Source organism: Leuresthes tenuis, unplaced genomic scaffold, assembly GCF_036924035.1.
Source record: "Leuresthes tenuis unplaced genomic scaffold, fLeuTen1.0.hap1 SCAF_19, whole genome shotgun sequence".
NCBI classification, from domain to species: domain Eukaryota; kingdom Metazoa; phylum Chordata; class Actinopteri; order Atheriniformes; family Atherinopsidae; genus Leuresthes; species Leuresthes tenuis.
The window spans coordinates 964640-990068 of NW_027325373.1; the positions used below are offsets into that span (position 1 = coordinate 964640).

The 25429-nt window shown below is 52.1% G+C and overlaps 2 protein-coding genes across 2 annotated transcripts in view; both read right to left on the reverse strand.

Annotated features, from left to right (window-relative positions):
• Window positions 1-5603, reverse strand: part of LOC140277472 (unconventional myosin-XVIIIb-like) — a 66071-nt gene extending 60468 nt beyond the window's left edge. Inside the window, 5 exon segments of the mRNA XM_072372506.1 lie at window positions 2930-3039; window positions 3144-3347; window positions 4514-4607; window positions 5214-5366; window positions 5533-5603. Coding sequence (XP_072228607.1) covers window positions 2930-3039; window positions 3144-3347; window positions 4514-4607; window positions 5214-5366; window positions 5533-5603 — 632 coding nt within the window.
• A 1624-nt stretch (window positions 5604-7227) lies between these two features.
• The window catches only part of grk3 (G protein-coupled receptor kinase 3), a 67621-nt gene continuing 49419 nt past the window's right edge, over window positions 7228-25429 (reverse strand). Inside the window, exons 8-21 of the mRNA XM_072371505.1 lie at window positions 24535-24626; window positions 24361-24460; window positions 24190-24268; window positions 23839-23969; window positions 21811-21905; window positions 19030-19137; window positions 16920-16986; window positions 13958-14058; window positions 13677-13743; window positions 11591-11686; window positions 11091-11253; window positions 9314-9450; window positions 7748-7861; window positions 7228-7477 (exon numbers count right to left, since the gene is read on the reverse strand). Of these exons, the coding sequence (XP_072227606.1) occupies window positions 7316-7477; window positions 7748-7861; window positions 9314-9450; window positions 11091-11253; window positions 11591-11686; window positions 13677-13743; window positions 13958-14058; window positions 16920-16986; window positions 19030-19137; window positions 21811-21905; window positions 23839-23969; window positions 24190-24268; window positions 24361-24460; window positions 24535-24626 (1512 nt within the window). The 3' untranslated portion in view covers window positions 7228-7315. The remainder of the gene's footprint in view (window positions 7478-7747; window positions 7862-9313; window positions 9451-11090; window positions 11254-11590; window positions 11687-13676; window positions 13744-13957; window positions 14059-16919; window positions 16987-19029; window positions 19138-21810; window positions 21906-23838; window positions 23970-24189; window positions 24269-24360; window positions 24461-24534; window positions 24627-25429) is intronic.

The following is a 25429-nucleotide window of genomic DNA, read 5'->3' on the forward strand; positions in this document are numbered from 1 at the left end:
ATTTTCTTAGTGTTTAAGGACACTGCAGTTCACTGTGTCTGTATTAACCTCCAGGGCTGATTTTCCTGTAACTCAGAAGACATTTTAAAGGATTTTCTTATAGTTTAAGGACACTGCAGTTCACTGTGTCTGTATTAACCTCCAGGGCTGATTTTCCTGTGACTCAGAAGGTATTTTAAAGGATTTTCTTATTGTTTAAGGTCACTGCAGTTCACTGTGTCTGTATTAACCTCCAGGGCTGATTTTCCTGTAACTCAGAAGACATTTTAAAGGATTTTCTTATAGTTTAAGGACACTGCAGTTCACTGTGTCAGTATTAACCTCCAGGGCTGATTTTCCTGTGACTCAGAAGGTATTTTAAAGGATTTTCTTATTGTTTAAGGTCACTGCAGTTCACTGTGTCTGTATTAACCTCCAGAGCTGATTTTCCTGTAACTCAGAAGACATTTTAAAGGATTTTCTTATTGTTTAAGGACACTGCAGTTCACTGTGTCTGTATTAACCTCCAGGGCTGATTTTCCTGTGACTCAGAAGGTATTTTAAAGGATTTTCTTATTGTTTAAGGACACTGCAGTTCACTGTGTCTGTATTAACCTCCAGGGCTGATTTTCCTGTGACTCAGAAGGTATTTTAAAGGATTTTCTTATTGTTTAAGGTCACTGCAGTTCACTGTGTCTGTATTAACCTCCAGAGCTGATTTTCCTGTAACTCAGAAGACATTTTAAAGGATTTTCTTATAGTTTAAGGACACTGCAGTTCACTGTGTCTGTATTAACCTCCAGGGCTGATTTTCCTGTGACTCAGAAGACATTTTAAAGGATTTTCTGTAACGGATTCACATGAAAACTAGTCCAAACCGATAAGGTGACATTCAAAGCACAACATGTTAAACATAAAGCCTTAAAGTGGTGCTTATGCATATTCACCCCACTAAGCCAACACTTTTCCAGCCTTCTTCTGCTGCGGTACGTGTCTTCGGGTTCGTCTCTTTAAGTTTGACACCTCCGGTCTCTGGCCTTTGTGCCCATTCAGAATGAATTGGATCAGTTTTTGTTCTGCAACCTTTAGACTGGGCACAGACACAGAAGTGAGCTTCAGTCCCAGTTATATCCTGAGATGTTTGCTTGTATACGACACACAGAAGTCCTGTTCTGCCTCATTTTGCAGTTACATGATACTGCCACCTCCGTGCTTCACTGCAGTGATGTTGGAGGAGTCCCGACTGCCTTTTAGTGAACTCCCAACATACCTTTTTATGTTCTTTGTGGCCACTTTTCCATGGAGAATACTTTCATTTACGGCTTAAAGGGATGCAATGAAGAGACATTTCAGTCTCTGCAGCTTCTTCATGGCGACCTTTGGCCTGTCCACTTCCCTTCTTGTCCTTTCTTAGCTTGTTTTGGTGCCACATTCGTACTGTTTTACAGATTCAGTGATGCTCTGAGACGTTCTGCAGAGCTCCTCTCCTTTTTCAAACAGCGTATAAATATCCTGACATCATGTGACAGATTGCACAAAGTAATGATGAGACTTCAGATTAAAAGGCTGCAAACATGCATGAAAACCTACATTTTAGGTGATAAAGAACCAAACTGGTGGAACACGAGAGGAGAAAATACTGTTTTAAGGTACTTTGTGACATCATCCATCAAAAGCTTTTCAAATAAATCAGGAAACAAAGAGATGAATAAAGATTCCAATCACTTCCTGGTTCTCCTACAGAAGGAGAACCAGACAGAACCAGGACAGAACCAGGGCAGAACCAGGACAGAACCAGGGCAGAACCAGGGCAGAACCAGGACAGAACCAGGACAGAACCAGGACAGAACCAGATAGAATCAGGACAGAACCAGGCCAGAACAAGGGAAAAACCAGGACAGAACCAGGCCAGAACAAGGGAAAAACCAGGACAGAACCAGGACAGAACCAGGGCAGAACCAGGACAGAACCAGGACAGAATCAGGACAGAATCAGGACAGAACCAGGACAGAACCAGATAGAATCAGGACAGAACCAGGCCAGAACAAGGGAAAAACCAGGACAGAACCAGGCCAGAACAAGGGAAAAACCAGGACAGAACCAGGACAGAACCAGGGCAGAACCAGGGAAGAACCAGGACAGAACCAGGGAAAAACCAGGACAGAACCAGGACAGAACCAGACAGAACCAGGACAGAACCAGGACAGAACCAGGACAGAACCAGGCCAGAATCAGGACAGAACCAGATAGAATCAGGACAGAACCAGGGAAAAACCAGGACAGAACCAGGACAGAATCAGGACAGAACCAGGACAGAACCAGGGCAGAACCAGGACAGAACCAGGGCAGAACCAGGACAGAATCAGGGCAAAACCAGGACAGAATCAGGACAGAACCAGGACAGAATCAGGACAGAACCAGGCCAGAACCAGGACAGAATCAGGGCAGAACCAGGGAAGAACCAGGACAGAACCAGGGCAAAACCAGGACAGAATCAGGACAGAACCAGGACAGAATCAGGACAGAACCAGGACAGAACCAGGGCAAAACCAGGACAGAATCAGGACAGAACCAGATAGAATCAGGACAGAATCAGGACAGAACCAGGGCAGAACCAGGCCAGAACCAGGACAGAATCAGGGCAGAATCAGGTCAGAACCAGGACAGGAACATTCGGGTTAAATCATTCCACTTCCCTTCTTCAGGGAGAGTTCTGACACTGAATCCAACGGGTTTAACATTAAAATGAGATTTTAAACTATCGATCTCATGCTTGAAAAGGCAAATATGACCCAAAGGATTAAAAACTAAAGTCTTCTTCATGAGCCACCAGAAACAAACGAGCTAACCATGAAAGAACCGCCCGGCTGGTGTTGGATTCTGCCCGAGGCCGGTGCCACATCACGCCCCGAAGCCCGGCTTTAACCGTCTTTACATCAAACATCTTTACCTCCAACCGTCCGTGTACGCCGAGCAGGACGGAAACCTTCCAGAGATCCGGTAAAGACGGTAAATCCTGCTGGGCCCAATGAGTCCGATGGTCAGCACCAGAGACACTGACTGAGGGGGGCAGGAGAATCAGAAATAGAGCAACACACACTCAGATAAGCAGCGCGACTGCTCTAAAAATATCTGCGGGCGGAGGTGGAGGAAGGGGACACGACCCTGTTTGGAACTGGGCGAAGCTCAGAGGAGCAGGCCGGGGTTCGGGGGCATTCAAGCACCACGGCGAGGAGCCCCAGCCCGACCCGGCTCAGGCCCGAGGAACTCTTTTCTAAAGGTTCCCCCTGAGTTTGAGGCCAACAACAGAAGAGGAAAGGCTCCTGGGTGGGAAACTGTGAGTGCAGAGGGGTGATAATGGCTGCCGGCTGTTCCCAACAGGACACAGCAGCACATGTGCAGATCTGAAATGTGTCAGCTGTCCTTTGACTGACAGCTCCAGCTGGGAGGGAGGGGGCGGGGGGCGGAGCCTGTGTTCTATCAGGAAGTGGACCACGAGAAAACAGTCATGTGACAGAGAGAGTTCCCTTCTTTCATCAGGGCACATTAAAAATGAGGGTTTTTTCACCTTGGGGTGAACTTTGACCTTTAACATGCTAACTGAGGGCTTGATTAAAGCCTGATTAAAGCCCGTTTAAAGCCTGATTAAAGCCCGTTTAAAGCCTGATTAAAGCCCGTTTAAAGCCTGATTAAAGCCTGATTAAAGCCCGTTTAAAGCCTGATTAAAGCCTGATTAAAGCCCGTTTAAAGCCTGATTAAAGCCCGTTTAAAGCCTGATTAAAGCCTGATTAAAGCCCGTTTGAAGCCCGATTAAAGCCTGATTAAAGCCCGTTTGAAGCCTGATTAAAGCCTGTTTAAAACCCGTTTGAAGCCCGATTAAAGCCCGTTCATGACCTTTAACCTTTAACATGCTAACTGAGGCCTGTAGAGTCTGAGATGTATGACCTTTAACCTTTAACATGCTAACTGAGGCCTGTAGAGTCTGAGATGTAGCTCTGGGCTTTTTCACCTTGGGGTGAACTTTGACCTTTAGCATGCTAACTGAGGGCTTGATTAAAGCCCGTTTAAAGCCTGATTAAAGCCCGTTAAAAGCCCGATTAAAGCCCGTTTAAAGCCCGATTAAAGCCTGATTAAAGCCCGATTAAAGCCCGTTTGAAGCCCGTTTAAAGCCTGATTAAAGCCTCATTTAAAGCCTGTTTAAAGCCTGATTAAAGCCTGATTAAAACCCGATTAAAACCTGATTAAAACCCGTTTAAAGCCTGATTAAAGCCCGATTAAAGCCTGTTTAAAGCCTGATTAAAGCCTGATTAAAACCCGATTAAAACCTGATTAAAACCTGATTAAAGCCCGTTTAAAGCCCGTTTAAAGCCTGATTAAAGCCTGATTAAAGCCCGATTAAAGCCTGATTAAAACCTGATTAAAGCCCGTTTAAAGCCTGATTAAAGCCCGATTAAAGCCTGATTAAAGCCTGATTAAAACCCGTTTAAAGCCCGATTAAAGCCTGATTAAAGCCTGATTAAAACCCATTTAAAACCTGATTAAAGCCTGTTTGAAGCCCATTGTCCAGGACCGCTGCCACAGCGAGGCCCTTCGCTGCAGAGGTCATTTCAGTCTTTTCCGGATCCATGCTTCAGAGACGCCGTCACGTGACCAAAATCAGAAGAAATGAGACACGACAGGAAGCAACACGGAAAAAGGATTTTTATTCATGAACTGTTTTTACAAGCAGTCCAACACGCAACTTCCTACCTTCCTCAGAAGCAAAGAACTCCTGGAAATAAAATAGAATAATCACTGAATAATATCACCAATCATATATCAGTATTATCATGACCTTAATCTCAATAACCCAAAGCAGTAGTATCTGTGTTTGTCTGTGGCGTACGAAGACAAAGAGTTTCTGACGGCTGGAAACCGGAGGATTTCTACAGCGAGGAGGCGGAGCTCCCCACGCACGCAATAAATATGAAAGAGTCCGGTTTTCCAACAAAAATAATCATCTGGAACTCGCAGGGACAATATCTCTAATAAGTCTTTATGTGCAAGATTGGAGTCTTCACCACAAACAGTTATACTGACATCACAGCCCCGCCCCTTTTCTACATTAAATCTTTAAATAAACTACAGCGTTTCATTTCATATACACACATATTTATACTTAGTTTTCCTATCTGCCATCCTTTACACGGTGCTGAGCGGAGAGAGGAGATAAAAAAGTCCACTGGAGAGCGCACGAGGCGGTGATGCGGCTCACGTGCGCTCGCATGACACACGGGGCGACGACATGGAGCTGGGGCGCCGTGGCGACGAGCCGCGCACGTTTGGTCACAGTTTGGAACCCGTCCTGCAGCAGAACCCGGCGGCGAGAGGCGGTTCTGGTGGTTCTGCTGCTCAGAAACAGTTATTTGGCACATTTAACAACTACTAAGTAACACATTTGGGCGAAAAGGTGCGAGAACAGAAGTTTCAATGCAAACAATAAAAAACCACTTTGGTTTATAAAAATAAGAGACACCTTCAGAGGTGACACATTTCTCTGAGACCCCCCCCGACCGCCTTCTCCCACCGGAGGCCTGGCGTCCCGGCTCCGGAACGGCGAGGACGCCACAGACAGCGCACTGCATGGCGAACGCTAAGACCCCGCCCCCCGCCCGCCGAAACACTGCGACCGAGCGGCGTCCCGCGAGTCAGCTCCGCCAACGGGGTTCGATGAAACCTCCTCCGGGCCGCCGCACAGACCGCCGGCGCCGCTCAGGGCGTCTGTGCGGCGGAGCGTTCGGCTCCATCAGGTTTACGGGCTGCAGCCCTCCTGAACAAACCCAGAACCGTGGGACCGGATCTGAGTTCTTCACGACAGCAGAAACATAATCAGCTGGAAATATAAAATCGTTTTTATGTGTTGATGATTCAGAGGAAGCTGCTGCTGCAGGAAAACTGATTAAATCTTCGGCTGCAGCTTCGCCGACAAAATACACCGAGAAGCAGTGACCCAACGTGGCGTTTAACCACAGACGGACCGCCAGAACCCGGCGGCTCGGCCCGCCCGAACGCTGCGGCTCGGACCGCCAGAACGCTGCGGCTCGGACCGCCAGAACCCGGCGGATCGGACCGCCAGAACCCGGCGGCTCGGACCGCCAGAACCCGGCGTATCGGACCGCCCGAACCCGGCGGCTCGGACCGCCCCCTCACCCGGCGGCTCGGACCGCCAGAACCAGGCAGCTCGGACCGCCCGAACCCGGCGTATCGGACCGCCCGAACCCCGGCGGTTCGGACCGCCCGATTGGCCATCAGGTTGGCAGCAGCATGCTTGTTGACACTTCGGACCCAGACGGATTAATAACGGTCAGATTTCCAGAACCCGGCGGTCCAATACAGTGATGCTCAAACCAAAAGAAGAAGAAGTAGAAGCAGCAGCTTTTTCTAGATGTTTGTGTGTAAAACTTTATCCACGACAGCGACCTGTTCGGAGAACCTGAGGGGCGTGTTTTCCTGTAACCCCCCCCCCCTCCGGGCCTCTTCCTGTAACCCCCCCCACCCCCTCGCCCTAAAAGCCCCCCCCGCCGCCGCCTCTGTAAACCTTCGGGGTGATGATGCTGAATGTCTGACAGCCGAGCCGCCGCAGCACGGGGAGTATCAGCCGTCCGACTCCTGTCTGTCCGAACCCCCCCACCCCCCCGCCCTAAAGCCCCTCCTCGGCCCCCCCGCCCTCCTCAGCCCCCCCCCCCTAAGCCCAGACAGATTCACGGACAGAACACACTGGACTAAAACACTGGAGATGCACATAGAAACGGTCGCTTATATACAGTCAAAGAGCCCCCCCACCCCCCCAACCTTCATACACAATAGTTCCACTGTTGCCCATGGTTACCGATACCCAGGTCCTGCTGTTTGACAGCCAGTGAAATGTCCGTCTCCATGGTAACTGGCTGAGAGAGTCCTTCCTGTTTCCTGATGGTCGGCTGCAGTGAAACGCTGAGTTGGCACTTTATGCACTTCAGTAACTGGGGAGGGAGCGGGGGGGCTGCAGCCGGGCCTCGGGTCTCTGTGGGGCTCAGAGGGTCCCTCAGGAGGCGCTCCACAGAGTCACAGCGGTTCAGAGGCGGCGGCGGCGGCGGGGAAGGCGCCACATGCAGAGGCCCACATGCTGTTTCCCTCTCAGGGCAGGGGTGGAAAGCAGGGAGGATGATTGGCTGATTGGTGGTGAGTGTGTGCTGCGGGGTCCGTGCACGCGGGGTCCGTGCACGCGGGGTCCGTGCACGCGGGGTCCGTGCACGCGGGGTCCGTGCACACACTGCGGGCGTGGGATGGGGTGGTGAGGCGTGTGTCGGGGGGGGGATCACAGGCCGTTGCTGTTGCGGTGTGTGAGCGGCGGCTTGGACAGCTCCACCACGCCGGCCCGCCCCTTCCCGATCACTTTGGGGGCGCGGCGCAGCAGCTTCTGGGCCTCCTGGAACGCCTCCGTCAGCTCCTTCTTCCACTGCACGAACTCCGGGTCGCTCTGCGGAGAAAAGCAACACGGGTCAGAACCAGCCGGGTCAGAACCAGCTGGGTCAGAACCAGCTGGGTCAGAACCAGCTGGGTCAGAATCAGCTGGGTCAGAACCAGCTGGGTCAGAACCAGGAGCCGCTGGGTCAGAACCAGGAGCCGCTGGGTCAGAACCAGGAGCTGCTGGGTCAGAACCAGGAGCTGCTGGCCCGGGTCAGAACCAGGAGCTGCTGGTTCTGACCCAGAGCCGCTGGCCCGGGTCAGAACCAGCGGCGGGTCGTACCTCGCACTGCAGCACGAACTGCTTCCCTCCTTTGATGCGCAGCAGGATGCACTTCTTGTCTTTGATCTGCGTCTCCTCCACCGTCACGATCTGCTCCATCGTCAGCAGGTTTTGCTGCGAACAGACGAGAAAACGTCAAGCAGACACAGAGGCAACCTCAACGCTACGGCTAATGGGTCCTGGTCTGGAGTCAGTGCCTCAACAGGTTCTGAACGTGCCTCAGAACCGGATCGCACCGGCTCCAGAGCAGCACCGGTCTGGTCTACGCAGAGGTTTGGGGGCGGGGCTACAGCAGCCTGAGACTGATCTGTGGAGAAAGCAAGCCGTGGCCCTGCAGACCTTCAGATTCCACCTGCAGCAGCTTCGAACCAGTCAGAACCAGATCAGAACCAGATCAGAACCAGTCAGAACCGAGGTTTACAGCCATGAAGCCTGGACTGGCAGCCCGGACCTGGACCCGGTTCAAGCTGATCCGTGAAAAGCAACCAGGAAGTGTTCTGTGTGATTCAGCAGGTTCTGGTCCAGCCTCCGTCGGTGGAGATGAAAACGCCCTCCGGCTCGTTTCTATTGGCCCGTTTGGACTGAATAACCCGTGTGTGACGTGGTCAGCGCACGGCGCCGTGGTTACGCTTCACGCTGCTGTGAGGAGCAGAGTCGCTGTCTCTAACCGCAAACAGAACCACTGGATCTGATCAGCATGATTCTGTGATTAATCCATCATGTGTTTACGCTTCCCAACAGAAACAGCTGATCGATCAGCTGATCAATCAGCTGATCAATCAGCTGATCAATCAGCTGATCATCGACGCCTCTCTGCGGCACAAAGCTCAGGAACCCTGAACCAATCATCTGTGGGCTTCTGCTCAGGCTCTGCAGACCAAACCACAGCTGGAGCCCTGCTCGCTCCGGCCTGATGACATCACAGGAGGAGCACGGCCTGATGACATCACAGGAGGAGCAGGGCCTGGTGACATCACAGGAGGAGCAGGGCCTGGTGACATCACAGGAGGAGCAGGGCCTGGTGACATCACAGGAGGAGCAGGGCCTGGTGACATCACAGGAGGAGCAGGGCCTGGTGACATCACAGGAGGAGCAGGGCCCGATGACATCACAGGAGGAGCAGGGCCCGATGACATCACAGGAGGAGCAGGGCCCGATGACATCACAGGAGGAGCAGGGCCTGGTGACATCACAGGAGGAGCGCGGCCTGATGACATCACAGGAGGAGCACGGCCTGATGACATCACAGGAGGAGCAGGGCCTGATGACATCACAGGAGGAGCACGGCCTGATGACATCACAGGAGGAGCAGGACCAATCTGAGGCGGGCTGAGCCTCGCGGCCCAGCAGCAGCGAGAGGAGGCGTCAGGACAAACTACAGCGAGGGAATCAGGGAGGAGCTACAGCTTTAACCGTGTGCTGACGGACACTCACCCCGTCTTTCAGCTTTCTAAAGTGCTTTTTCCACTTCTCCTTCAGCGGGGACAGAGACAGACAGAGAGTTCAAACAGAACAAAGCGCCGCTGGGACGGACACAGACACACATTTAACCTGCGTGGGACTCACCCGGGACTCGCCCTCCCCTCGCCACTCCACACGGTTGGGGAACAGGTAGAAGTAGCGGCGCTGCCACTGCGTGAGGAAGGGGTTTCCCAGCTTCAGCATGTAGCCGTGCATGATGCAGTCCTTCCCCAGGGCGTAGTCTGCAGACAGAAACAGTCAGAACAGGCCCACAGCCGCTGCCCGGCTCTAACCGGCCGCTCCCCGCCTCTAACCGGCCGCTCCCCGCCTCTAACCGGCCGCTCCCCGCCTCTAACCGGCCGCTCCCCGCCTCTAACCGGCCGCTCCCCGGCTCTAACCGGCCGCTGCCCGGCTCTAACCGGCCGCTGCCCGGCTCTAACCGGCCGCTCACTGCCTCTAACCTGCCGCTCCCCGGCTCTAACCGGCCGCTCCCCGCCTCTAACCGGCCGCTCACTGCCTCTAACCTGCCGCTCCCCGGCTCTAACCGGCCGCTCCCCGCCTCTAACCGGCCGCTCCCTGGCTCTAACCGGCCGCTCCCCGGCTCTAACCGGCCGCTCCCCGGCTCTAACCGGCCGCTCCCCGGCTCTAACCGGCCGCTCCCCGGCTCTAACCGGCCGCTGCCCGCCTCTAACCGGCCGCTCCCCGCCTCTAACCGGCCGCTCACTGCCTCTAACCGGCCGCTCCCCGGCTCTAACCGGCCGCTCCCCGCCTGTAACCGGCCGCTGCCCGGCTCTAATCGGCCGCTCCCCGCCTCTAACCGGCCGCTGCCCGGCTCTAATCGGCCGCTCCCCGGCTCTAACCGGCCGCTCCCCGCCTGTAACCGGCCGCTCCCCGCCTGTAACCGGCCGCTCCCCGGCTCTAATCGGCCGCTCCCCGGCTCTAACCGGCCGCTCCCCGGCTCTAACCGGCCGCTCCCCGGCTCTAACCGGCCGCTCACCGCCTCTAACCGGCCGCTCCCCGGCTCTAACCGGCCGCTCCCCGCCTGTAACCGGCAGCTCCCCGCCTCTAACCGGCCGCTCCCCGCCTCTAACCGGCAGCTCCCCGCCTCTAACCGGCCGCTCCCCGCCTCTAACCGGCCGCTCCCCGCCTCTAACCGGCCGCTCCCCGCCTCTAACCGGCCGCTCCCCGGCTCTAACCGGCCGCTCCCCGGCTCTAACCGGCCGCTCCCCGCCTCTAACCGGCCGCTCCCCGCCTCTAACCGGCCGCTCCCCGCCTCTAACCGGCCGCTCCCCGCCTCTAACCGGCCGCTCCCCGCCTCTAACCGGCCGCTCCCCGCCTCTAACCGGCCGCTCCCCGCCTCTAACCGGCCGCTCCCCGCCTCTAACCGGCCGCTGCCCGGCTCTAACCGGACGCTCCCCGCCTCTAACCGGACGCTCCCCGCCTCTAACCGGCCGCTCCCCGGCTCTAACCGGACGCTCCCCGCCTCTAACCGGACGCTCCCCGCCTCTAACCGGCCGCTCCCCGCCTCTAACCGGCCGCTGCCCGGCTCTAACCGGACGCTCCCCGCCTCTAACCGGCCGCTGCCCGGCTCTAACCGGACGCTCCCCGGCTCTAACCGGACGCTCCCCGCCTCTAACCGGACGCTCCCCGCCTCTAACCGGACGCTCCCCGCCTCTAACCGGCCGCTCCCCGCCTCTAACCGGCCGCTGCCCGGCTCTAACCGGACGCTCCCTGGCTCTAACCGGCCGCTCCCTGGCTCTAACCGGCCGCTCCCCGCCTCTAACCGGCCGCTCCCCGGCTCTAACCGGCCGCTCCCTGCCTCTAACCGGCCGCTCCCTGGCTCTAACTGGCCGCTGCCTGGCTCTAACCGGCCCTTCCTTACCCTCCTCGTGGCCCAGCTGCTTGTTCTTGGCCCTCTTGCGAGCCTCGATCTTGTCCGTGTCCGAGTTGACCGCCTCATAGACCGTCTCCGCCACTTCCTGCTGCCAGCGCTCCGATATGACCAGCGGGAAGTTCTTGTACAGCTCCTGGTCGCTGTCCAGCAGCTGTGCAACAAACAGCGTTCTGAGTGAGAATATTGTGCTTCCAAGGCTTTTCACTGAAGGAGTTAAAGCCAAACAGACCTGGTTTTTAACTTCTCTCATTATTCTTTCAGCTTTAGCTTTAAAACAGGAGTTACAGCTCATAAACTCAGGCTTTTTTACTGTCAAGTCAGCACCGCGGCTGCGGTTTCCGCTGAAGCTCGGTGTTTTCAGCAGCTGATGTCACAGCAGCTTCAGGTGAACACAAACCTGCACCTGGGGGACTCTCAGCCTGCACCTGGGGGACTCTCAGCCTGCACCTGGGGGGTGATAAGAACAGGCGAGCCGGAGGTCGCTTTACCTTGATGCCCTTGGTGTCCTCCTCATCAAAGGAGCCGATGTCGAAGGCATCTGCAGCGTTCACCTCTCCTCTGGGAGGGATCAGAGGAGGCGAGTACTGCGGGGGAGAAGAAGAAACTGAGTCCTGGAGCGAGGCGGTAACCGTAGCAACAGCAGCGAAGTAATGACTAACGTCGCCATGACTGGACCTGAGCTGAGGCTCAACAACAGCAGATGGTTCAACATCTTCCTTTAACTCCACATAAAGAGGTTTTACTTTGTGACTCAGAAGCTTTCAGTGAGCAGACGGTTCTGAGTCAGGCCCGCCTCGCGTCCTTCGCTCTGAGTGAGAACTTCCACCATCTGCCAGACGGTTCCAGGTCCCCAAATGCAAATGTATCTGCTTTAAAAACTCATGTGTTCCCACCTCAGTCAAATCAAATCACACAAACTTTCTTAAGGTTTTCAGTTCTGCGTCTCACTCAGCTGCAGCTCATCATTTTACGCAGACTGTGGGACTTTCATGGATCATCGTTATTGTTGCTCTTCTTCATCAAGTCTGAGGCTCTTTAAAATGTCTGAGAGCGAAGGCTTTAGCTCGGATAGAAGAGCTACTAAAGAAAGGTTTTATTCCTGATTATAAGAAGCCAAAAGCCTGAGACAGCCGCCCACAGTCAGACTGTCCAGCTACAAAGATCTCAGTCTGGCTTTCTGAGAACATTAAGAGTATTTAGATCAATCTGTGCCATCTGCACAGCACAAGAAGGGAGTCTTTCAGACCTTTAAAGGTGACATATTGTGTAAAAACCTTCTTCCTGCTCCTGGGAGCAGATATCAGGGCGTCTGAAAACACAACCCTGGGATTTATTTAGTTCCCTTTCTGTGAAAGTTCCTCATTTAACGAGCCGTTCTGATTTTCATTTCCAAAGTACTCGCTCCTTAAGTTGGCTCCGCCTCCTCTGCTAAGCCCCGCCTCCTCTGCTAAGCCCCGCCCACTCACCTCCACCCTGCTGGACGGATGAAGCCAGCTTCTGGTGGAAATGTTCTGCTGTCAGCTGCACTGAGGAGCATGCATCTTCCATCCAGCAGCAGCCTCAGAGGATATAAGAGCCCAGTGGATAAACTATATCTGAGGCTAATGTTCCAGCAGAGTTAGCTAAAGACTGTGACGGCTCCACCTCCTCTGCTAAGCCCCGCCCCCTCTACTAAGCCCCGCCCCCTCACATCCACCCTGCTGGGCGGATGAAGCCAGCTTCTGGTGGAAATGTTCTGCTGTCAGCTGCACTGAGGAGCATGCATCTTCCATCCAGCAGCAGCGTCAGAGGATATAAGAGCCCAGTTGATAAACTATATCTGAGGCTAATGTTCCAGCAGAGTTAGCTAAAGACTGTGAATGTGCAGCAGCCACTTTTCATCCCACTGTTTTAACAACTTGGTCCAGTTCAACGCTGGACTGAAGGAACTGAGCCACAAAGAGGATCAGTTCCAGCTCTCAGAGCCTGAACTTGGTCCAGTATGTGCAGCAGCCTCAGAGGATATAGGAACCCAGTGGATAAACTATATCTGAGGCTAATGTTCCAGCAGGAAACGGCGTTTAACAGACATTTTTAACCGAGACAGTTTGGAGCTGGAATAGAACAATCTTCTCCAGAACTTTGCCTGAAAGAAGTAATGTGTCCAATCCCCCGAAAGGAAAAAGATTCATAAGTCAGTGTGGGTCTGAATCTGAAGCCTTTCAGGGAACAACTGCTGTTTGCATCATTAAAGCAGAAAGGAGCAAAGCTCCAGGTGACAGGTGGAGGTATTTCTGTGGCTTTTCTATCGGTCCTGAAGACACCAGCAGCCCAAGCCCAGAACATTAGGAACAAAGACTTAGTTTGGATGGAAACATTAATCTCACATGAAGGGGAAGAAATAAAGCTCAACCTGCTGTTTAAATATGGCTCAGAGTGCATTATTTGGAGAAAAATGAGCATATTCAGGTCAAATTACTGCAAATTCAGCGGTTAAATACGTATTTACTCAGTTAATATCACACCAACAGCCATAAATCTGATAATCTTCAGTCATGTATGGGCTGATGAAGGAACCAGCAGGAGCAGACTCACCTTCTGCAGGTACACCTGCTGCCAGTCGATGCCTTTGAAGAACTGATGCTCCTTCACCTCTGCAGCCCTGCAGGTGACACATTTGAACACAAGGGGGCAGCGTTAACCACACATCCTCTGAGAACTGAGTTATAACCTGAGTTATAACCTGAGTTATGAGCTCAGCTTCTGCTGAGCTCACTGATCTCAGCCTAATCGAACACCATCGGATCGCTGCGTGCGTGCACGTGTGTGGGCGTGTGCACGTGTGTGGGCGTGTGCACGTGTGCGTGTGCTCGTACCCTCGGCCCTGGCAGCCGAGCCTCTTGGACACGTCTCTCTGCAGCAGCCCCTCCAGGAGATCTTTGAGCTCGGCGGTGAACGAGTCCGGCAGCTCCACGTTCTGCAGGGACAGGGGGCGGGGCCAAGGAAAGGGGGAGGAGTCAGCATATTTTACGACTTCACATGAAAACAGCGCTGCCTCTCGTTTCACCGGACCGGATTACAGACCGACGCCGCTGAGACGCCGGCTCTGAGCTGCACTTTGAGAGCTTAGAACTTAGAAATACCCAGAAGAATGTGAGACGTGTTCCCCGCAGAACCAAAACACCTCATTCACTGAGGTTCATGAGCAGAAAAGTGTCTAAATGCATTCACTGATGTGCTCGCTTCATTCAGGCCGAGGCAGCGGCTTTAGAGCTTCTTGGTTCATCATGTGGCACAAAAAGGGGCTCAGACAGGATTTTAGAGGCTCGTCGTACAGGAAGTGACCCTAAAAGGTCAGCGTGGAGGCTTCCTGCAGACTAACGTGAGACCAAAACAACATCAGCTCACAGCCGGTCAGCTGAGAACCCCGGGCTGCTGCGTCCGAGCCGTCCGAGCACCTGTCTGAGCACCTGTCTGAGCACCTGTCCCTGCTGTCTGAGCACCTGTCCCTGCTGTCTGAGCGCCTGTCCCGGCCGTCTGAGCGCCTGTCCCGGCCGTCTGAGCACCTGTCCGAGCACCTGTCCCTGCTGTCTGAGCGCCTGTCCCGGCCGTCTGAGCACCTGTCCGGCCGTCTGAGCACCTGTCTGAGCACCTGTCCGAGCACCTGTCCCTGCTGTCTGAGCACCTGTCCCTGCTGTCTGAGCACCTATCCCTGCCTTCTGAGCACCTGTCTGAGCACCTGTCCCGGCCGTCTGAGCGCCTGTCCCGGCCGTCTGAGCACCTGTCCGAGCACCTGTCCCTGCTGTCTGAGCGCCTGTCCCGGCCGTCTGAGCACCTGTCCGGCCGTCTGAGCACCTGTCTGAGCACCTGTCCGAGCACCTGTCCCTGCTGTCTGAGCACCTGTCCCTGCTGTCTGAGCGCCTGTCCCGGCCGTCTGAGCGCCTGTCCCGGCCGTCTGAGCACCTGTCCGAGCACCTGTCCCTGCTGTCTGAGCGCCTGTCCCGGCCGTCTGAGCACCTGTCCGGCCGTCTGAGCACCTGTCTGAGCACCTGTCCGAGCACCTGTCCCTGCTGTCTGAGCACCTGTCCCTGCTGTCTGAGCACCTATCCCTGCCTTCTGAGCACCTGTCTGAGCACCTGTCCCGGCCGTCTGAGCGCCTGTCCCGGCCGTCTGAGCACCTGTCCGAGCACCTGTCCCTGCTGTCTGAGCGCCTGTCCCGGCCGTCTGAGCACCTGTCCGGCCGTCTGAGCACCTGTCTGAGCACCTGTCCGAGCACCTGTCCCTGCTGTCTGAGCACCTGTCCCTGCTGTCTGAGCACCTATCCCTGCCTTCTGAGCACCTGTCTGAGCACCTGTCCCGGCCGTCTGAGCGCCTGTCCCGGCCGTCTGAGCACCTATCCCTGCCTTCTGAGCACCTGTCTGAGCACCTGTCCCGGCCGTCTGAGCGCCTGTCCCGGCCGTCTGAGCACCTGTCCCTGCCTTCTGAGCACCTGTCCCTGCCGTCCGAGCGCCTGTCCCTGCCGTCCGAGCGCCTGTCCCTGCCGTCTGAGCGCCTGTCCCGGCCGTCTGAGCACCTGTCCGGCCGTCTGAGCACCTGTCCCGGCCGTCTGAGCACCTGTCCCGGCCGTCTGAGCACCTGTCCCTGCCTTCTGAGCACCTGTCCCTGCCGTCCGAGCGCCTGTCCCTGCCGTCCGAGCGCCTGTCCCTGCCGTCTGAGCGCCTGTCCCGGCCGTCTGAGCACCTGTCCCGGCCGTCTGAGCACCTGTCCCGGCCGTCTGAGCACCTGTCCCGGCCGTCTGAGCACCTGTCTGAGCGCCTGTCCGGCCGTCTGAGCACCTGTCCCGGCCGTCTGAGCACCTGTCTGAGCACCTGTCCCGGCCGTCTGAGCACCTGTCTGAGCGCCTGTCCGGCCGTCTGAGCGCCTGTCCCGGCCGTCTGAGCACCTGTCCGGCTGTCTGAGCACCTGTCCGGCTGTCTGAGCACCTGTCCGGCCTTCTGAGCACCTGTCCCGGCCGTCTGAGCGCCTGTCCCGGCCTGCAGCTGCTTGTTTCAGAGACCAGGGGATCCTCCCCTCACACACAGATCAGGATTTACAGAATAAAGCAGATGAAGTAGCTGGATTAAAATCCTGATCTGGATTTATTGTGATATGAAAGATCTCTACCCCCCCGACACATAAACACACAGATGTGTTCCACGCTGCTGCTGGCGAGCAGAGAGCAACACGGCGCTGATATGCCGCTGTGTCGGCTCAATGGACGCCATTCATGGCGAGCGTGACCCGTGACATCAGAAGGCTCAGCGGCACATCCATCAGCTGGCAGAATGTGTGCCGGCGCTGAATCAGACCTGATTTAGTTTGTGCTGAAATGTTCCTGAAAGCTTTAAAACTTTAACTCAGACGTGTTTACTGCAGATTTTCAGACTGATCAGGCTGCAGTTTCTCTGCTGCGACGCCACAAACCAGTCGCTCTCCTCTGCTTTCTGCTGGGGAGTCGCTCAGGACACAGTTCAACACCAGAGAGCCTTCGGATCACCTGACAGGACCAAAGTGGAGCGGCTCTCAGATCCAGGTGCTCCCTCAGGGTTGGGCGGCTCACCTGGAGACAGACTTGGGCCAAACGGCTCAGTTTACGGCAGCTTTAAACAGGCTGCTGGAGCAGGAGTCGACCCAAGATCTGACGCAGCGAGTCTGTGGGACCCGGTGACTGCAGCTGATGCTCAGACTTAAACATGCATGCATTTGGGTTAACAGGCCAGACCCACGTGTTCAAAGATTCATCCCACCACAGAGAAGCCGGTAAGGTGTGTGGCGCCGTGCTGCGGCGGAGCGTCTTACCATGGTGAGCGTCATGCGGTCGATCTCGTGCTTGTCTTTGGTCTTGTGCTGTCTGAAGGGGCTGTGCCTGGACAGAGAGGAGAGACCAACACTGAGGGTGAGTGGAGCCGAGAGGAAGCAGGAAGAGACGTGCAAACACACCTTTCAGGAGTCATGCTCGGGAAGAAGCTCATGAATATTACAGCAGAAATGCTAAAAAACTCATGAATATTACAGCAGAAATGCTAAAAAGCTCATGAATATTACAGCAGAAATGCTAAAAAACTCATGAATATTACAGCAGAAATGACCTACATCCTCCTCAGTCTAATTAACCACCTGCAGCCTCCCTGATGAAGAGAGGGAAGCAAGCTTAAAAAGCTCAGTGTGAAGGCTCCAAAAACCCTGATGTCACCTCAATAAAAACCCGAAAGTAGTGAACAAACACAGGAAGTAATGATCTGCAAATAATTCCAACACGAGGCGCTAAATCGCCTGCAGCAGGTTTAAAAAGAGTTTCAAACAGCAGGTTTAATCTTCTTTTCACAGCCAAATGCTGCAGTTAGGAAGCTCGACCGCTCAGGAGCTCAAACGCTGGGTTTGTGTTGCTGAAATAAGCAACTTTCAGTGAAGCAGACGGCATCCGGAGCTGCAGCTGGAAGACCTGGACATGAAGCATCCCTGCAGCCTCCACACGCTGGAGGTTTTTCAGCTGAGAACAGGGACTAGTTTCTGTGTTTTCTCTGCATTTTAATCATTTCTTGGACTGTAGATGGAAAAAAATCCAACTGTTTGCAAAGGTTCTGGACTAATTTTATCTGATCTCTGATACCAATACAAATACGGGATAATCAAGCCTTTTCTGTAGGGAAAAATTATTTAGTCTTACATCATATTTATCTACCCTGAAACAAGGAAGAAGACAGATAAAGCATCAGTGAACCGATGAAGTTTGTCCCTTTAGAAACCTTAAAATCTAAAAGATGCCCGTCTGCACTGATTAAAGTGTTCGAGCTTAGTTAAATTACACAGATTCAGGCTGTTTCCACCTGCTTCCAGCTAAAATAAGCTAAAATAAGCTAAGGTAAGCTAAGCTAAGCTAAGCAAAAATAAGCTAAGATAAGCTAAAATAAGCTAAAATAAGCTAAGCTAAGGTAAACTAAGCTAAGCTAATCCCACAGGTGGTGACAGTAATTGTGCTAAGATAAGCTAAGCTAAACTACAATAAGCTAAGATAAGCTAAAATAAGCTAAGCTAAAATAAGTTAAGCTAAGTTAAACTAAGCTAAGCTAAGCCCACAGGTGGTGACAGTAATTGTGCTAAGATAAGCTAAGCTAAACTAAAATAAGCTAAAATAAGCTAAGCTAAGTTAAACTAAGCTAAGCCCACAGGTGGTGACAGTAATTGTGCTAAGATGAGCTAAGCTAAACTAAAATAAGCTAAAATAAGCTAAACTAAGCTAAGCTAAGCTAAGCCCACAGGTGGTGACAGTAATTGTGCTAAGATAAGCTAAGCTAAACTAAAATAAGCTAAGCTAAGCAAAAATAAGCTAAGATAAAATAAGCTAAGCTAAGTTAAACTAAGCTAAGCCCACAGGTGGTGACAGTAATTGTGCTAAGATAAGCTAAGCTAAACTAAAATAAGCTAAAATAAGCTAAGCTAAACTAAGCTAAGCTAAGCTAAGCTAGGCCCACAGGTGCTGACAGTAACTGTGTAGCAGTAGTTCCAGAAACACCTGTAAAAGCTGTTAAAATGTGAGATGTGGGGTTTCAGTGTCACTAAATAAAAAGGTGATGAAGAAACGTGATGAACGTGCAGCGAGCCTCTCACTCTTCAAACGCACACATCCAAACATCAATGGAAATGACACGTCACACACACTCTTCCCTGAGCACCGGACACACACCTTTCAGCGGTTTGCTGACCCACTGGGTGCAGACCTGTGGCATTTACACACTCCAGATCAAACATGCGCACAAACCGTCTCGCACACAGGCCAGATCAAACACACCGAACAGAAGGCGAGCGGCGAGACGCCGAGAGAGGCGGGGAAGGGATTCAGAGGGGCAGAAGAGGTTTGAAAGCAGGGAGGAAGTCGGGAAGAGGCTGAGGATAAAGCTGGAGTCGTTACCCTCGGAGGAGCTTGAAGAGCATGCAGCCTAAAGAGAACCAGTCGGCGCTGCTGTCGTACGCCGTCCCCTTCTGGAGGACCTCTGGAGCCATGTAGCCGTGAGTGCCGCTGCGACAGAGACAGGACAGCCACGTTAAAACAGATGAAAAGCCGTTAAACGATGCCCAACTGATGACAGGACGTTAAAACAGAGGAGGTGAAATAAAAAGCACGGTTTAAAAAAGCCTATATGATTACAGGACGTCAGTTTTAAGCCGACAGGCTGCTTTTAAAGTCCAAAACTACCCAAAATGGTGTTTAAATCATCTCATGTGAGCTCAGCTTTAATGTAAAATTACAACTTATTCAGCAGAACTCAAGCAGTGAAGTTTCTCAGGTTGAACTTCAGTTTAAACCTGCCATCGGGTTTGTTTTTAACAGCTTCTGCTCAACATTTTACATGGTAACAACCTGAAAATGAGAAAAACTGCAGAATGTAAAATAGCCACAATTAGAGGTGGTGAATATTAGTGAAATTCAAAGTTCAGAGACAGCAGCAGAGCTTCTGAATTAAGTCTGATGTGACGCCTCACTGGCTGCCGCAGCCAAGTTAAGTCAGAGTGACGCATCTTAGCCTCACAAACCATCTCTGGCAGCCAGCTGAAGTTCAGATAAACCCTGAAACATCATCAGCCTCCACCGCTGTCCGGGAGGCTGCTGAGTGAAACCACCGAGGAAGAATCTCCCGTCTGATAAGTGGCATCAGCTGAGAGGACAGTGATCTGGTGAAGTTTATCCAAATCCAGCCTGTTTGTGTGGGATTTGTTACAAACCCAAAGATACACAGACTTACAGCTGCTTTTCTGTCAATACATTACTGTATTTATATGTATATTTACTGGCATTATGTCACATTGGTACTTTTTGCAGAAAGTACATTTTAAATAAACATGATTTTAGCCGTTTCTCCTCTTTTTTTGGTACCTTAAGATGATTTTGGGTTTAGTTTTGCAGCAAAGATGCTGAACCTGACAGAAACCTTTCAGTTTCACACCAAAACTTTTTAATCGATCAACATTTGCTTTAAAGGGGAACTCTGGTGTTTTTAAACCTTATTTCTGGCATGAAATACGTTCATCTGCTCACCGAGAACAGTTTGGTGAAAGTCGGCGTCCTTCAGAAGATATTTAGATAACTGGAGATCCATATAACGGAGAGAACGGGGCTTAGAGGATGCAGCCTCTAAATAAGGCATTATCTGTCTTTATTTCACCAATACTTTAAGAAGAATGAATGAATGAACGTGTGCTATAGCTCTGTTAGCTCATAGCTGCTGTTAGCTCATAGCTCTGTTAGCTCATAGCTGCTGTTAGCTCAGAGCTCTGTTAGCTCATAGCTGCTGTTAGCTCATAGCTCTGTTAGCTCAGAGCTCTGTTAGCTCATAGCTGCTGTTAGCTCATAGCTCTGTTATGTGGCTACTTGCAGCTATAGGAGAGCTAACGGAGGGATTTCTACACAGGCACTCTACTGGGACCACTTCATCCACACGCCCCCCTGCAGCACAGTTTATTCACTCCGGTAAGAACGTCCATCTTACTCAAAGTCGTCGTTCACGTCGTCAAAATCTGATAAATATCCTGCCATGTTGCACAAAACTATCAGCAGCAAACTCTGTGTGAAGTTAGCCGACTGTCACAGAGCACGGAGTGAATAAACTGTGCTGCAGGGGGGCGTGTGGATGAAGTGGTCCCAGTAGAGTGCCTGTGTAGAAATCCCTCCGTTAGCTCTCCTATAGCTGCAAGTAGCCACATAACAGCAGCTATGAGCTAACAGAGCTATGAGCTAACAGAGCTATGAGCTAACAGAGCTATGAGCTAACAGCAGCTATGAGCTAACAGAGCTATGAGCTAACAGAGCTATGAGCTAACAGAGCTATGAGCTAACAGCAGCTATGAGGTAACAGAGCTATGAGCTAACAGCAGCTATGAGCTAACAGCAGCTATGAGCTAACAGAGCTATGAGCTAACAGCAGCTATGAGCTAACAGCAGCTATGAGCTAACAGCAGCTATGAGCTAACAGAGCTATGAGCTAACAGCAGCTATGAGCTAACAGAGCTATGAGCTAACAGCAGCTATGAGGTAACAGAGCTATGAGCTAACAGCAGCTATGAGCTAACAGCAGCTATGAGCTAACAGAGCTATGAGCTAACAGCAGCTATGAGCTAACAGCAGCTATGAGCTAACAGCAGCTATGAGCTAACAGAGCTATGAGCTAACAGCAGCTATGAGCTAACAGAGCTATGAGCTAACAGCAGCTATGAGCTAACAGAGCTATAGCACACGTTCATTCATTCATTCTTCTTAAAGTATTGGTGAAATAAAGACAGATAATGCCTTATTTAGAGGCTGCATCCTCTAAGCCCCGTTCACTCCGTTATATGGATCTCCAGTTATCTAAATATCTTCAGAAGGACGCCGACTTTCACCAAACTGTTCTCTGTGAGCAGATGAACGCATTTCATGCCAGAAATAAGTTCCAGGTTTAGAATATAAAAGTTCCCCTTTAACACCTTTAACAAGGTTTCCATCAGTTCCAACAGCCTGTAAGTTGTTCCATCGTGACCCTAAAAACCACAGCGAGTCAAACTAAAAGCCACAGAATCTAACTTTTAACTGAAGCTAACCAATGAAACGGCTCATATGCTTGATCAGGTGAGGTCTTCAACCCGAGGACCCTCCACTGAAGGGAGGCGTCCGATTGGATCTCACACCGTGGCAAATGAAATGCAGTTCAACACTTACACGCTGGCGTGGGGCTTCTTCTTGGAGAAGTCGCAGGCCAGGCCGAGGTCCGAGATCCGAACATGGCCGTGCTCGTCCAGCAGGATATTAGCTGGCTGATGGAGGAGATAGAGAGGAGGTGATAATGGAGTGAAAGCAGTGGATACTTCCCCACTTTAACAGAACAACCTGCTGCCCTGCTTTTCCTCTGACTCAGTTTCTCTCTCACTCAGCCTTTAAGTGTCGCTCGCATCACATCTGACTGTTTATTGAGGCTTTAAAAGTAATATATCTATTATTATGGCAACCAGTCCAAACAGGAGGATTGGAGGAAAAACAGGACGGGGGGGAAGGTGGCAGACAGGAATCCACAGCTCAGGCAGGACTTCAGGGGAAGCTGGAGCTGTTTCAGACTCGAACTGCAATGAATGAGTTTCATTTATCAGCTGAAAGATGAACAGATTTAAGGTGGAATTCCCACAATGAGCAGAACTATGGTTCCTGATGAAGGTGAGGTCTGCAGACAGCAGAGCGTCAGCTTTAAAGTGAGAAAAAGCTGCAGAAAGCAAACAGGAGGAGAAGATGAGCTCGTCTTTAAGAGGATTAATCCTGGATTTATTTCCACTGAACTCTGGATGAGTGAACAACAAAAAACACTTTTTATAAAACCTAAATACAGTAAAAACTTAGTTTGAGCCTTTATTTAACTAAATAAATAAATGATTTACAGCTTCTTTGTTTTTATAAAACTGAACCAGATCCAGAATCTGCAGCAGCAGCACTCAGTGAAAGCTGCTCCAGACTCATGTTTCCATCCTTCAGCTTCCTTTAATGACTCTTTTTAATGCTTTGAACTGAGTTTTTCACAGGAATCTGAGTCCATTCCTGCTGAATCCCAGATTCCAGCTGCTCAGCAGTCCCTGGTTGTCTGGTTCTCCTCTTCATGATGCTCCAACATCTGCAGCAGGAGACAGATGTGGACTGCAGGCAGCAGCCGAGCTCACACACTCTGTGTGTCTGAAGCTGCTGGAAGTCCTGCAGAATGAGGTCTGGCATCGTCCTGCTGAAAGAACCACGGACCTCCCGGGAAAAGACGGCACCTTGATGGCAGCATCTGTCTCTCCAGAACTCCAACATCCAGCTGTGCCTCAGTGGTACCTTCACCCAGATGAAGCCCTCCATGCCCTGGACTCTGCTGCAGCCCCAGACCATCACAGACGCTGCTTTAAACCTTCCTCTGAGAACAGCTGGATGCTCTTTCTCAGCAGTTCTTCCCAGAAGCAGCTGAAACGTGGACTCATCTGCCCACAGAACACGTGTCCACTGTCTTTCTGTCCCTCTGAGATGAGCTGGAGTCCAGAGAACTGGGCCGTGGTTCTGCTCAGAGCTGATATATGGCTTCCTCCTGGTGTGATGCAGCTTCAGCTCACATTTCTGGATGCAGCCGTGGACTGTGTTGAGTGGAAATGCTTTTCCCAGCTCCTCCTGAGCCCATGTGGCTGTATGGATCATGGTGGCCTGACGGTTTCTCCTGCAGTGCTGCCTGAGGGCTCCGAGCTCATCCAACAGGGCTTTCTGTCCTTGGCCTTTCCACACTGAGACTTCCCCAGACTCCCTGAATCTGTTCCCAATATTCTGCTCTGTAGATGCTGAAAGACCAAAGTTCTTTCCAGTCTGACTCTGAGGAATATTTCCTGAACTTATTGATGATTCTCTGATGGAGTTTGGCTCAAAGCTGTGAGCCACGACCCATCCTTGTTGGAGAGGCTGAACCTTTGGTGGAAGCTGCTTTTATACCCAATCCTGACACCCTCACCTGTCAGCAGGTAACCTGCTGCTTGGAGAAGCTCCAGAAGTTGTTGCTGTAGATTCTATAAACTTTCTGTCTTTATTTGGCTCCTGAACAACTTTCACTGAGTGTTGCTGCAGCAGAGTAAAAAGTGACTTTGCTACAAACCTCCCACCTCTCTAAAACAGGCGTTTAGATGAACACCTGGTCTGTGACGCAGCGCCAGGTGTTCATCTAAAGGAACACAGGCTCGGCTCTACCTTCAGGTCTCTGTAGACGACGAAGCGGTTGTGCATGTGCTCCAGGCCCAGGATGATTTCAGCCGCATAGAAACGCATCTCCTTCTCGCTGAAGACGCCGTGCTGAGACAGGTGGTAGTGCAGGTCGCCCCCTGAACACAGAGAAAGCAGCTCAGTCGCTGTCTGTGGGTCCTGACATGCATGGACAGCTGAGCCCAACACAGAGAAGCCTGGTCACGGAAACTCGTGACTCTGAAAGTGACTCAGGATCACACAGCAGCAGCAGGGATGTTAGGAGGGTTCAAACAGTCAGGAAACTGAGGCGAGAGGCTTCCTCAGTGAGGTAAAGCCGCTGTGGGAGGGTCAGCCTACCGTTCATGAGGTCCAGGATGAAGCACAGCTTGTCGGGGGTGTGGAAGGCGTAGGTCATGCACACGATGAACGGGCAGTCCTGAGAAAGAACGGAGAGGCAAACAGAGAGGGAGTGAATTCCTCTGGCAGCCAAAAGGAGGAAATCTGCACTAAACCCCCCGAGGAGCTCACCCCGGTGCTGACTAACGACAGCATGATTCTCTCGTTGAGCGCCAGGGTCTCCCCCTGCTTCATCTTGATCCTCTTCTTGTCCAAACACTTCATGGCGTACCTGACATGCAAACAAACAGGTTACACAGGTTACAGCAGGCAGGACTGCGCCTCAGCAGGTTCTCGGGTCCTTACATCTTCCCCGTGTCGGCCTTCCTGCAGCCGTACACCTCGCCAAAGCCGCCTCTGCCGATGATCCGATGCACGCTGAAGTCGTTCATGGTCAGCTGAGGGAGGACAGAGACAGTTAAACGCTTCCTCTGTAACGCCACGCTGCAGATGTCAGGAATTAACAGGTTTTCTTCTTCCAAACTCAAACTTTCAGACAACTGAAACATGAATTATGCAAACAGATATTTACTTCAGCAGAATATTAAAGCGCTGAGCCTGAACATTTCAAACATGTGCGGCAGCTTTGCTCTCATTCAGGTTTCTGTTTCTGTTCATTCGAGCACGAAGCTAACTGAGCTGCAGCTGTGCACATTTACAGCACATTTACAGCACATTTACAGCACATTTACAGCACATTTACAGCAGATTTACAGCAGATTTACAGCAGATTTACAGCAGGTTACAGAGCATGTGCGTCTCATAAAAGCAGGAATCAGCTGTGTGCGCTTCCCTTTGCTTCCTGTTGTCATTTTTAATCCAAAAGTAAGGTTTACTAAACACATTTTTTGGATATTTCAGCTAAAACGAGCTGCTGTAAAACGAGCTACGGCTGGTCAGAACTGGTCCGACCCACCTTCCAGGTGAACAATCCTGTAACGATGCCATCGTGTTCCCCTCAGCTCTGGGGATACAGTTCTATTGGACTTTTCCTTCTGGCTTATTGAACAGCTTCTGCTGTGCTGTTTCAGGTGCCGTGGTTAGCATTAGCTTTAGCGTTAGCATTAGCGTTAGCATTAGCGTGACTAACCGGTGGTCACCACATGTATTGTTTTCTCGCCTCACCTGCATGAAGGAGGGGGTGTACCAGTTAGGCTACATGGGGATTTCAGATCGATGTGAATGTTTTGCGTATAAATGG